Source organism: Eptesicus fuscus, chromosome 5, assembly GCF_027574615.1.
Source record: "Eptesicus fuscus isolate TK198812 chromosome 5, DD_ASM_mEF_20220401, whole genome shotgun sequence".
NCBI lineage: Eukaryota > Metazoa > Chordata > Mammalia > Chiroptera > Vespertilionidae > Eptesicus > Eptesicus fuscus.
Window position 1 is genome coordinate 64,389,288 of NC_072477.1, and position 14,514 is coordinate 64,403,801.

Here is a 14,514-nt window from a genome sequence, read left to right on the forward strand (position 1 = left end):
GTTCTTTTTATCTCTTTTTACTTACCATTTATTTGTTGGAGAAACTAGGCCATTTGCCCGTACAATTTTCCATGGTTTGTATTTTTCCAATTGCTTCCATGTGGTGTTAACATGTTTCTCTGTCATGTATTTTATGTAAATTATTAATTATGCATAGAGGTTTGATTAAATCTGAGTTCAAATGTACTCTGAGATGGGGGCATTTTTCTCATAAAAGGTATTGTGAACTTTCAATAGGAGGAGCATAATATCTTATTGCCCATCATTTTTATGGTCTTAGTACTATCGTTCATCATTGTCTAGGTCTGTTAATTCATTACGGATTGCAAATTGGTGATATTCTAGCATTCTTTCACTTATTATTTAAAGTACATAATAAAGTGAAATTTCTCATCATCATCTGTTTATCTGAGATATAATTTTATTAGGAAAACAGGATAAATGCTTGATTCTTTTTCTTAATTTATCAATTTTCAAAATAATGAATTGGCTCCCTAACATAGTTTGAAAGTGACCATAGTCTGAAGAGAATTTTAAAAATTTCAACTAAGAAGTTTTTTAAAATAAATCTTTATTGTTCAGATTATTACAGTTGTTCCTCTTTTTCCCCCCATAGCTCCCCTCCACCCTGTTCCCACCCAACCCTCTACCCTAACCACCCCCACTGTCCTCATCTATAGGTGTATGATTTTTGTCCAGTCTCTTCCCGCATCCCCCACACCCCTTCCCCCCTGAGAATTGTCAGTCCACTCCCTTTCTATGCCCCTGATTCTGTTATATTCACCAGTTTATTCTGTTCATCAGATTTTTTATTCACTTGATTTTTAGATTCACTTGTTGATAGATATGTATTTGTTGTTTATAATTTTTATCTTTACCTTTTTCTTCTAACTCTTCTTAAAGAATACCCTTCAGCATTTCATATAATACTGGTTTGGTGGTGATGAACTCCTTTAGCTTTTTCTTATCTGTGAAGCTCTTTATCTGACCTTCAATTCTGAATGATAGCTTTGCTGGGTAGAGTAATCTTGGTTGTAGGTTCTTGCTATTCATCACTTTGAATATTTCTTGCCACTCCTATCTGGCCTGAATAGTTTCTGTTGAGAAATCACCTGATAATCGTATGGGTACTCCCTTGTAGGTAACTAACTGTTTTTCTCTTGCAGCTTTTAATATTCTCTGTCTTTTGCTCTTGGCATTTTAATTATGATGTGTCTTGGTGTGGTCCTCTTTGGATTTCTTTTGTTTGGGGTTCTCTGTGCTTCCTGGATTTGTAAGTCTATTTCTTTCACCAAGTGGGGGAAGTTTTCTGTTATTATTTCTTCAAATAGGTTTTCAATATCTTGCTCTCTCTCTTCTTCTGGCACCCCCATAATTCGAATGTTGGTACGCTTGAAGTTGTTCCAGAGGCTCCTTACACTAGCTTCATATTTTTGGATTCTTTTTTCTTTTTGCTTTTCCGATTGGGTGTTTTTTGCTTCTTTGTATTTCAAATCTTTGACTTGATTCTTGGCATCCTGTAGTCTGCTGTTGGATCTCTGTATATTATACTTTATTTCAGTCAGCTTAATTTCTAGTTGGTCCTTTTACATATCCTTGAGGATCTCACTAAATTTCTCAGAGGTTTTTAGAAGATTCTTGAGTAACCTTATAACCGTGGTTTTGAACTCTATATCCAGTCGTGTGCTTTCCTCCATTTCTTTCATTTGTGACCTGTTTCTTTGTCTCCACATTTTGGCTGCTTCCCTGAGTTGATAGAGTGGCTTTGTGTGCTAGGTGTCTTGTAGGGCCCAGTGGCTCAGCCTCCCCAGTTACCTGAGGTGGACACTATTGGTGCATCCCTTTGTGGGCTGTGTGCAGTCTTGTTGTAGTTAAGCCTTGATTGTTGTTGGTATCACTGGGAGGAATTGACCTCCAGGCCAATTGGCTGTGAGGATCAGCTGTGTCTACTATGGAAGGACTTCTGTGCTGTAGACACCCTTATGGGGCAAGACTTGCTTCAGTTGGGCTTCGGTGCTCACTGAGTCTGCCCCCTGAGTGTGTCCCTTATGGATCTGAAGAGTTGTAATCTGGATGGTCCCACTCTGACCCCTGGGTACACTGGCTCTTGGATCTCCAAGGTGGTGCAAATTTAGCCTCTGCCTGAGGTCACCCAGCAGGAGCTACGGAGATATCTGCAGATTTCTCTCCTTTGTTTGGGGTTTGGAGGTGCCCAGATGAGGCCCAACTGTGAAGCAATGCAAGCTGCTGTGGAGCTTTGGGTCTTCTTTTGGGAGTTCTGGGGCTCTCTGACCCAGCTGCAGTTTGTTAGGTAATTTTAGATTGCAAAAGGCCAGGCCATTCATATGCAAAAGCCTCTGCACACAGCTTGGGTGGGGTTGTAAATTGGGTGGGGGTGGGGTCTCAGGGAATCAACAGGGCGGAGCAAACAGCAATGGCTGACCGTCAGCCCTGCCCTAAGAGGCCCCCAGGTTTCAGTGTCCCGCGGTAATCACTTCAAGTACCTCTGAGAGAAAGCCACCCTTGTGTTCTGGCCCAATGCCAGTCAGTCCAGTTTCTCCACATATGAGTCTGTGTCCCCAGAGTCTCACCCGGAATTGGAGTTCAGAGCAGTCGGGAGCTTGTGTCTCCCTCCCTGCCCTATTTCTACCCCAAACTCCCCACATACACATCTCAGTTAGGTTCCAGATAAGATTGCAACTGGCAAAAATATTTCATGGTTTAAAAAGTCTTCAAATGATTACCTTAGAATTAAAACAACAAATCTGGTTGTTGAGAGGCATTTGTGGGAAATGAAGCTTTCAGATAATGTGTTTTTGTGACAGTTCTAATGCTAACTGTAGACCAAATTTTAAAATTGTTTGTGGCAGAAATAATTTTTTAACTTTTTGTGGATAAATTTGTGGAAAACGTTCTGATGTTATTTGTAGGCATTTGTTTTCTTCTTGGCATATGGTTAATTTAATAATACTAAGATCTATTTGTAATAAAATAGCAGTAGCAAAATTATATATATATATTTAATATTAGAGACTAGTTGGTTTCCAGTTAGAATCTTCTAGTAATTTTGTGTGTGTTCTTATTTCTTATGCAGTTGAGGAAGATTGGGGGTGGGGGCTTTGGAGAAATTTACGATGCCTTGGACATGCTTACCAGGGAAAACGTTGCACTGAAGGTAGAATCAGCCCAACAACCAAAACAAGTTCTGAAAATGGAGGTTGCTGTATTGAAAAAACTACAAGGTAAGTTGTTTTATATAATATATCAAACAATTTATAATTTATTACTTTCTTTCTGAACCTCAATTACATTCTCTAGCTATTAATGAAATATTCTAGTGTCATATTATAAACATGCTGAGCATATTTCTCTTGGAAATTTTATCACTAGCTAGTAATATTAGAAAGATTGATTGCTTAGAGTAATTGGACTTTGGCAATTTGTTTTCATGGTGAGTAGGGATGAGAGAGAGTGAATTACCTGAAACATTTTGTGTTAGAAAGCATTTTCATAAATGTTATTGTAAAACTAGAGGCCCGGTAAATGGGTAGGGTCCCTAGGCCTGGCCGGTGATCAGGGCTGATTGGGGCCTTCCACATGCCGGCCAATATAACGATATGTAAGAAACGTTTTAATAAAAATTTCGTAACTTAATTTTTACAATATCCTGTTATACATAACTACAGGCCCATTGCACGATATTTGTGCAAGAATAGGCCTTCCTTCCCCTGGCTTTGCTCCCAGCCGCCTGGGAGCTGCCAAGTCCCCGCTCCCTGGCTGCCCGGGAGCCGCCAAGTCCTCGCTCCCGGCCAGAGCACTGCTCCTGTAGCTCCCTCTACCCCCCTCCATCCCTCTCATAGCAGGTGTCCTGCCCTGGCTTGTGGCTCCATGCCTGCATATGCAAATTAACCCGCCATCTTTGTTGGGTTAATTTGCATACTCCTGATTGGCTGTGGGCATAGCAGAGGTACGGTCAATATACATGTTTGTGTATTATTAGGTAAGATTATTAATAACGAACTACAACGTTCGCTAATGACTGATTACATAATCGTGTTGCATTCATTTCCCTTACGTGCCTTACGTGCAGGCGCACCATTTCTCTTCACTAATACTGGCAGTGAATATTTTAGCAGCCGATGGCCACGTCACTAGTATTGGACTGACTTGTTTGGTGTGTGCAACAGGAAATATTTCACTTTCGGAGAGCAAGAAAAATAGGTTTATTTGCATTACGCTTATTAATTTGTGCACTTATTCAGTGTCTGGTAAGTTAATGTTCAAGCTACACTTCTAAGTTGTACTTGGTTTTTACAGATGTATTTGAATATTTTAGTCACTTCTAAAACTAAACCACCTGTCTGTAGGCCTATTTGATAGTACTTCTACACTCATTATTATCTAAAGTATCCCTGGTAAATAGAACCATAAAACTTATTAAGAGGAAAAAATATTCTCTGGTGTAAGAGGAAAAAATATTCTGTTCTATGTGTTTAACTCTGATCACTAGTAATTCTGCAGTACCTCATGCACCTACCGTCAGAAGGTACTTTTAAAAAAGTTAGATTTCCATTATAATCTTTTTATTTTATTTTTTATTTTATTGATTTTTTACAGATAGGAAGGGAGAGGGATAGAGAGTTAGAAACATCGATGGGAGAGAAACATAGATCAGCTGCCTCCTGCACACCTCCTACTCGGGACGTGCCCGCAACCAAGGTACATGCCCCTGACCGGAATCGAACCCGGGACACTTGAGTCCGCAGGCCGACGCTCTATCCACTGAGCCAAACCGGTTTCGGCTCCATTATAATCTTAACAAAATTTGATACATGTCTAGAATCTTGCAGGTGAGATAGATAAATCTTAAATTTGATTTTTCCCTAACTTTTTATCATGAAAAAATTCAAATATATAAAAAATAGAGAATCATATAATGAACATTCACATGGTACTCAGTTTCAATAAGTATTAGTATTTGCTCAGTCTTGTTGCTTCTAAATCTTACTTCTTTAACATGTTCCCCTACCATGCTGGAGTATTTAAAAAATCCTAGACATATATCATCTATAAATTCTTCAGTATGTCTCTCTAATAGATCAGGGCTCCTTTAAAGATAAAGGAGGAGAAGAAGAAGAAGAAGGAAATATTCTTTATTTTATAGAGTCATGAAGTATCAATTAGGGAATTTGTGGGTTTTAGGGGGGGTGTTTAGAGATACATCAATATTTGACAGACACTACTTTGCCTATGAGAGCTTTGTTGATTTTGTGAATCCATTAAAGTGTATCTGTTGGAACATAAAACGTCTTAGCCACTTACCCTCACACACATAAAAAAATGATATGAGAACATATTAAAGGTAGTTTATGTTGAACTTTAGAAAAATTTGGGGGATCTGTATTATTGGAAAAGTGAAGTAATAAGGCTGTGGAAATGCTTTAAGTGACCAGTTTTAAGAATGGATTAGAGGATCTCATTGGAGAGGAAGCCTATGTTCTAGTTTTTCTTTAATTTTACTTTTTAGAACCATTTTAGGTTTACAGAAAAATTGAGCAGAAAGTACAGCTTCCCATATTCCCTCCCATCCCCAGTTCCCCTATTATAAAATCTTGCATAAGTGTGGTACATGTTACAATTGGTGAACCAATATTGATATATTGTCATTAACTAAGTCCATAATTTACATGAAGGGATTCCTTTTTTAATAACATAAACATAATAGTCTTAAACACCTAACAAAATTATTTTACCCTGCCTGGTTTGGCTCAGTGGATAGAGCGTCAGCCCTCAGACTGAAGGTCACGGGTTTGATTCCCAATCAGGGCACATACCTAGGTTGTGGGTTCCATCCCCAGTTGGGGCGTGTAAGGGAGGCAGCCAATCGATGTTTCTCTCTCACATCCATGTTTCTCTTTCTCTCTCCCCATTCTTCTCTTTCTAAAATCAATAAACATATCCTCGAGTGAGAATTTTTTAAAAAGTATTTAAAAATCACTACTTAAGTCATTGAATGACTAGAAAGTTGTCCTGCCTTTCTGTGCTATTTTAGCCCTCTATGTCATGTTCTGAATGATCAGCATATCTTATCTCTTGTGTTCTTTCAAACACCAACTTGAATATTACTTTGGATCAGAAGGTAATTAATTAAAGGTTTATTTAATTATTTTTAAAAAATTATCCTATAGATCCTCTAAAAGCAAGGGAGGATCCTATTAATATCAAGAAATAATAAAGTAAATGCCATTGTTTGATAATCAAATAGTTTTATTATTCTCAGTAGAAGTAGTTGGGAATTAATTTGTTTTGCCCCATATCAGTGCAGAGAAAAACAACATGACCCATAAAGAAGTGATTTTATTTGGACCATCAGTGACTTCTTTTTACCCTGAGATATTGGTTCTGGGTTTTACTTTTGCCTTGGAGACTGCACACAGCTCTGAGAGTTGGGAAGAAGGGGTTCTATTACAGAAGAGCAACTGTACCTCTTCTGCCTTCCCTGCTTGAAGTCTCCAGCTACTGCTGTGAAGTACGACTACTCCCTTTCCCTAGTCATAAGAATGTAAGAAATGTGTAATTTCTTTCCAGTATAAAAGACTGCCTATGAAAGTTATTCCAAAGTTGCTTGCCCTCGTGAAGGTTCATCTGTTCCATCAGAAAGTGTTATAAGATCTCTGATAACTCCTTTTGTGGCAGAGCATAGTAGTCAAACTACAGGTCCTAAAAGGTTAGGAATGAACTCTTCATTTTATCCTTTAATCTATCATCTGCCCTTTTGTTTGTTTCATCCTGTGCATTTTCCCCCTTAAAGTAATTTGCTTGCCCTAGATAAGGTTTCATTAAAGAGTGTTAGGAGAGCCCTAGCCGGTTTGGCTCAGTGGATAGAGTGTCGGCCTGCGAACTGAAGGGTCCCAGGTTCGATCCTGGCCAAGGGCACATGCCTGGGTTGTGGGCTTGATCCCCAGTAGGGGGCGTGCAGGAGGCAGCTGACCAGTGATTCTCTTTCATCATTGATGTTTCGATCTTTCTATCCCTTTCCCTTCCTCTCTAAAATCAATAAAAAATATATTTTTTTAAAAAAGAGTGTTAGATCTCTGAGAACTTTATTTGTTCAGTATGTTCACTTTAACACTTACCTAGTTGGGAGATTTAACATATCTGCTAGCTCGGGGATTTGTCTATTCACTACTCCATTTGAGCCTAGAAAAATAGCACATAGGAATAAGAATAGGTCTAGATTATTTTAAGGAGCAGAAATTCATTTCCTTAAAATAGAATGTAATGTATATATGTGTGTCTTTATATGTACATACACATATATTTATATGTTTTTTTATATAAAGAAAGTCTGGAATCATATAGAACTCAAGAAGCCATTGCGAATGGTTATGTTTAAGTATTGGAATTAGAGGTATCTGTAAGGAGAGGATCTTTTACTTTTTTCCTTTATAAACTCTCTTTGGTGCTTAAAAAATGGAAAAGAATAATGTCAACTTTTTTATAGTAAAAATGTAATATAAAAATTATAAATATTTCAAAATCCATTCTTACCCTTTATTTTCTTTTTAAATTTCTGAATGCTTAAAAATACATGGTAAATTAATGTAATGTAATTTAATTAAAAAGCTGTTTTGGGTTGTGAACTTACTTTATAATATCTTATTTGTGGGGAGATCTATAGCAGTGTGAGTGCTTACTATGTGCTAGGAACAGTGCTACTAAATATTAGGTTCATTCATACTTGTCTTATTATAATATCTTAATGTATCTTTTATCTATGCATGTATAAGACCTTCCTCCATTTTGTTTATAACCTTTTTAGTCTATAAATGTTCACAGTAAAAAAAGTTTAAATTCAAATAGAAGAATAAAGTAAAAAGTAAGTTTCTTTTTTCTTAGCCCCTCTTTCTCTTCCAAAGTTAAGCATTGTTACTGGTTTCTTGTGGTTTTTCCAGAAACATGCAATACATATTATAAATATACCTATTCACACATTTATATAATCACATGATTGTATGCATTCATATATAACCATATCATTATATATGTCATATATATGTCATGCATGAAATATATGATGATGTGATTGTGTGTATCTATAAAATCTTCCTCCATTGCCCTGGCTGGTGTGGCTCAAGTAGGTTGGAGCATCGTCCCATGCACTAAAAGCTCATGGGTTTGATTCCCGGTCAGGGCACATATTTAAGTTGTGGGTTAGAACCCTGGATGGGGGACCTAGGGGAGGCAACCAATCCATGTATCTCTCACATCGACGTTTCTCTCTCCCTCTCTTTTTTGCTCTCTCTCTAAAATTAAAATAAAAAAAAAAATCTTCCTCCCTTTCCCATATCCCCCAATAGCATGTGGAATCATATGTTACTGTTCTGCAACTTTATGTGACTCCTTAGATTCAGACAGTAAGATTCATTTTCTGTGCACCTTTATGTTCTGCAGCAGGAGTGATCCTTCAAATATATCGATTGGATCATGTCACTCCCCCACCTTTGCTAAAATATTTCAGGGCTTTCCTTTTCTCAGGTAAAGTCTACCCACCTTAACATAGCATGTTTTTTTCAGTTCCTAAACAGTTTATGGCCTCTGATATGCAAATCTGCTTCCTCTCTTTTATGCTTTGGATAATTCCTACTTTCTTTATTCCTTTAAAATAAATTTATAATAGGCCTAGTATTTATAAAAATCCACAGGTAATCTATGATTTAAAGAAATAAAGCAAAGTACAATTAAGAGCTTCACTTTTTTTTCCTAAGCATGTAATATCCAAAAATACCTATGCTTAAAAAAATGTGATTCTACTAGATTGCCTGTTCCTTTTTCCTAGGTAATACTATTACAGGAGTTATTTAAAAATTTTAATTTATAATCAAAGTTATACAAATAGTTTAATCAATCAGTTCTACAAAGCCTGTTTTGAAAAACAGTAGTCCAGGTTTTGGTTCCAGATAAGATGGAGTAAGCATACTTCACCCTGTCTCTCCCACTGAATGCAGCTATAAAACCTGGACAGAATGCTTGGAGTGGCTATTTGAGGACTCAAAAAATAAATAGTAGGAGGCAGATTGGGGAAGAAGACCAGAATTCAAAGTACCAGTGAACTGGCGGTGAGTTTACCATTTTTTTCTTCCAGTATGCCCACGCCTGAACTTAACATATCCTGAAACTTGGAAGTGAGCATTATTAACTCGGACAGAAAAAGCACCAGGAGAAGTCCTCCAGTTCTGACTCAAGGAGCTGGAAAGGGGTTTCCTAATGCTCAGAGAAAATGTGGCAATCCCACATCTTTTTCTTTTTTTCCTTTTCTTCATTCTCTTGCACCCTAGGCCTCAAACAATCCTTGGCAGTGACTACAGTGGTCTCAACGGAGTCAGGCAGAAGCCTAAATCTCAGAGGGAGGGGAACCTTCCTCTCAAATTGAAGGAACTATGCTCTTAAGAGAGTGGAGCAAATTCCATTGCTTTTCTTCTCTCTTAGCTCTTCTGTTGCTCACCCTGGGCCCTGACTTCTGACACAGTCATGGGAAGCACACAGCAGAGTGTGGTTAATGAAGCCCAGCTTTCTATTGAAAGGCCAAAAAAGGGGAGTCCTAGGGAACCAGAAGATTGCAGAGAAACCACTTAAAGCTGCTTATGGACTGCTGAGTTGACTTCCAAGTTTTGCATACCTGAGCCTGATTCTAAACAGCATAAGAAAATATTGAGGACGGAATTATGGGATAGACCACCCCCCAACCCCCAATCTGGACACTATGTGGGACAGTTATGAAACACTTAACTGAATTGAAATTGGAAACATAACCCACAGAAGACATGTCAGAACTTGAAGTATGAACCCAACTGGGTCAATTACTGGCTTTAAAAAAAACCCAAAACTCAACAAACATTCTCACTGGGATTTAAATAAGAACCTGAGTTTCAACATAATATTAAAAATGTCCAGAATACAATCTAGAATTGCTCAGCTTAAAAATCAGAAAAATCTGAGTTCACTGAGTCACACCAGCCAGGTTTCCTCAAAGACTTTTAAATCAGCTATAATGACCATGTTCCAGGTATGGGCAGGAAGATAAGTTTTAGCAAAGAAATAGAAAATAGAACTAAATGTTCCAGGAATGAGTGGAAAGATTAAAAGAAAAAAAAAACTCAGCAAAGAAATAGAAGATAAACAAGAACTAAATGAAAATTTAGAACTGAGAAATACAATAATGGAAATTTAAAAATTGCTGGATGGGCTCAATAGTGGACGTGACAGATGAAAGAATCAGTGAACCTGAAAATAGATCAATATAAATGATCCATTCGGAAATTTAAAAACAAAACAAAACACCCATAGGCCATATGCCGCACTTAAGCCAAAAATACTTTGTACACCTGATTGAAAAAAGAAAAGAAAAAAAGAGAAATCCAGTTGGAACAACAACAACAAAAAAGAAGATTAAAAATAAATAAATAGTCTTGGGGACCTATGACACTATCCTAAGGTCTAACATTTATGTCATCAGAAATCCTGAATTAGAAGAGAATGAGTGTGGTGCGGCAAAACTATTCAAAGAAATAGTGGCATATAGATTGGAAAGGAAGAAATAAGACTGTCCCTATTTGCAAATATCATGATTATCTACGTAGACAATCCCAAGGAATCCACACAGAATTTTCTAGAATAAATGAGTTTAGCAGGTGATTCAAGGTCATCCACAAAAAGTAATCATACTTCTATATGTTAATGGTAAACAATTGAAATTTGTATTTTAAAAAATTTACAGTAGCTCCTAAAAATAAAATACTTAAAATATGTATCTCTATGCTGAAAACTATATACCATGATTAAAAATAATCAGAGAACATTTAAATGGAGAGACATGTCATATTCATGAATTGGAAGATTCATAAAGCAATTCATTCTCCCCAAACTGATCTATAGATTTAACACATCATCAATAAATATCCCAACAGCACTGTTTGTAGTTCTAGAGAAACTGATTCTAAAATTTCTATAGAAAGGCCAAGGACCTGGAATAGCCAGAACAGTTTTGAAAAAAATATGTTAGAAAAATCAAACTACATGAATTAAAAATCAGTACAAAGCTGTATTAGCAAAGAGATAGACATATAGATCACTGAAATTAGAATAGAGATTCCAGAAATAGAACCACACCAATAAGGCCAATAATTTTTTACCAAGTTTCTAAGTGAAAAAATAATATTCTTTTCAATAAGAGGTGTTGGAACATTGGACATCACATATAAAAGTAATGCACTTTACCTGGCTGACATGGCTCAGTGGTTGAGCGTTGCCCTGTGAACCAGGATGTCATTTTGATTCCTGTTCAGGGCACATGCCAGGGTTTTGGGCTTGACCCCCAGTGTGGGTCATGCAGGAGGAGCCAATCAATGACTCTCTCTCGTCATTGATGTTTCTCTCTCTCCCTTCTTCTCTGAAATCAATAAAAATATATTTTAAAAATAATAATAATGCACCTTGACCTTAACCACATAAGTTATACAAAAATGAACTTAAAATGTACTATACATCTACATGTGAAATATAAAGCTATTCAGCTTTTAGAAGAAAAACATTTAAATGATGGAATTTCCTTTGATGGTTATCTAGAAAGATAAGTTTGGAAACTTCCTTCTGCTATCTTCCTTCAGCTCATAGTGAGTTACTTAGAAACGAAGGGATTGTTAGATGGGCTTTCTCTGAGAGCTGGAAGAGGGAGGAAGGAGCAGAAGAGAGGGGTGGGGAGAGAGAGAGAGAGAGAGAGAGAGAGAGAGAAGGGAGAGGGAGAGAGAGAGAGAAAGGAAAGGAAAGGAAGGAAGGAAGGAAGAAAGGAAGGAAGGAAGGAAGGAAAGGAAGGAAGGAAGGAAGGAAGGAAGAAGAAGAAAGGAAGGAAGAAGAAAAGAAAGAAAGAAAAGAAAAGAAAAGAAAAGAAAAGAAAAGAAAAGAAAAGAAAAGAAAAGAAAGAAAAGAAAAAGAAAAGAAAAGAAAAAGAAAGAAAGGAAGGAAGAAAGGAAGGAAGGAAGGAAAGAAGGAAGGAAGGAAAGGAAAGTAAGGGAAGAGAAGAAGGAAAAGAAGAGAAGAGAAAAGAAAAAAGAAAAGAAAGACCTACTGGGGATCAAGCCTGCAAACCGGGCAAGTACCTTGACTGGGAAAAAATCTGGTGGCCTCTTGGTTCATGGGTGGACTTTTTCAACCACTGAGCCACACCGGGCCCTTCTTTTTGTATCACTGTCAAGTTAACTCAGTGAAGCTCCAAGCTCTATGATGCATTTTATTTTATCTTTTCTTTTTTAATCCTCACCTGAGGATATTTTTCCATTGCTTTTTACAGAGTGGAAGAGAGAGAGGGAAAGACAGAAATATCGATGTGAGAGAAACACATTGATTGGTTGCCCCCTGCACTTGCCAACCAGGGCCCGGGCCATGGAGGAGCCTACTATCAAGTAAGTGCCCTTGACCAGATTCAAACTGGGGACCTTTCGGTCCATAGGCCAATGCTCTATCCACTGAGGCAAACTGGCTAGGTCTATTTTATCTATTGTTGAAAGTATTACAGATATCTCCTTTATTGTTGTTTTTTCCCATTGATTTTCCCTCCACCCTGCACCCTCCCCTCCCAGGCCTTCACCACACTATTGTCTGTGTCCATGGGCTTTGCATATATGCATATAAGTTCCCCATTAATCACACCCCTCTCTCTCCCCCGCACCAAATCCCTCACCCGAGGCTTCCCTCTGAAATTCGTCAGTCTGTTCCATGCTTCTATGTCTCTGGATCTGATGTATTTTAATCCAACTAATGTATTGATTTCTCTGTAATGCTTATTTGTTCTTATAAGCTATAATTTGATCTTATTGTCTATATTAGTCTTATAACAGAGCCTAGCTTTATATTTTTCTGTCTGCCATGGTGTAGATATTTCATGAGTTGTTATTATTTGGGTGGGTGTGGCTTCTTTGTTTGTTTTTGGTGGGGAGTAGGTAAATACCCGGAGTAAATGACAGACGGGTAAGGAAGCTAACATTGGTTTTGTGGTGTCCTTATCAGGATGGTAGTCCATCTTTTTAGAATCTCAGTGTTTGCTAATTTGTAAATGACCTGGAATTTGTTCTTTGAATTCTAGAGCATTGCCGTTAGTGGATTTGGGATTGTTTCAGCTCAGCTTTTCACTTTATTGCTAAATAGCTTTTTAATTTAAAATGAGAAATGATTGATGCCCCTTTATGGTTGGTTTTCTTTCCTCTAGCAACAAGGCATGTAAAGTTACTTGCCTTGTGCATGACATTGTTACTCATTATTTAATGCTGGGATGTAGAGCACCATACCCCCCACCTGCCATAGTTTTAAGCTCATGATTTGAAAGCAAAAGTAGTAGAAGTTCATCTGAAATTGTAAGAACAAAAAAATTCATTCTATGCATTTAGTTGAGAATACAGCAGCTATTTCTTAAAAAAAAAAAAGACTGGCAATTAGAAAAGGATTGATCACTAATTGTCTTGGATGAATAGAAATCCCTTCTTATATCACAGTTAAAATGTCTGTTTAACTAGCAAGGTGCTACCTTGATACACCCATAGATATTATCTATCTAAATTAAGTCTATTTTTTATTGTCTTCCTTGGTGAAGATACCATGATTATTTCTCTTTTGCACAGAGCTTGATAACAGACCATAGGCATTCCCTGTTGAGTTAGAGTGATTAAGACAGTGATGGCGAACCTATGACACGTGTGTCAGCACTGACACGAATAGCCATTTCTGATGACACGCGGCCGCTGAGGTGGCCACATGCCGAGGATGAAACATTTGCTGCTCCTGAGGATGAAACATTTGCGAAATAATGTTTTTTCCTCCAAGTGACACACTACCCGAGTTATGCTCAGTTTTTTGGCGAAGTTTGACACACCAAGCTCAAAAGGTTGCCCATCACTGGATTAAGACCTAAAAGATTTAAGCTGATGAACAAAAATAGATCCAGAGACATAGAAGCATTGAATAGACTCCCACCTGTCCTCCAGGTGGGAGAGAAGCCGGCTGGCCTTGGCCTTGGAGACACCCAGCCAACCACTCACATACATGGGAATCCCAACTGCCTTCTTGTGAAAAAAGAAAAAAATTATGTCCAAGAGAAAATTTCACATTTTACAAACAAATTCCAAACTCTTCTATGCTCATATGTATAGCTGTCACTTCATTTCTGTGCCAACGAAGGGGCGGCCAAAACCAGCCCGCGTCCTCTTGTCGTTGCTTTTTCGCCGTCTGGCCCTTCTCCCTCTGGTGTGTAAGTTGATTTCCTGAGCAGCAATGGACTCTCCCAACCGGCAGGCAGAGGTGTTGCTGACCGCAGGCAGGGGCGGCGCCGCGAGGCTGTGGGGGAGGGGAGGCCTTCAGCAGCAGCCAGCAGCCCAGGGGTCCCAGGGAGGAGCGCTTCCTGGCAGGTGAGGAGTCAGAGGGGACGGACCACTTTCCACACTTTTGTATTGGCAGTTTTCAATTCTA

At 38.1% G+C, this 14,514-nt stretch overlaps 1 protein-coding gene across 1 annotated transcript in view; it reads left to right on the plus strand.

Annotated features, from left to right (window-relative positions):
• The window catches only part of TTBK2 (tau tubulin kinase 2), a 159,248-nt gene that overhangs the window by 31,052 nt on the left and 113,682 nt on the right, over positions 1 to 14,514 (plus strand). The window contains exon 3 of the mRNA XM_054716313.1: positions 3,095 to 3,242. Coding sequence (XP_054572288.1) covers positions 3,095 to 3,242 — 148 coding nt within the window. The remainder of the gene's footprint in view (positions 1 to 3,094; positions 3,243 to 14,514) is intronic.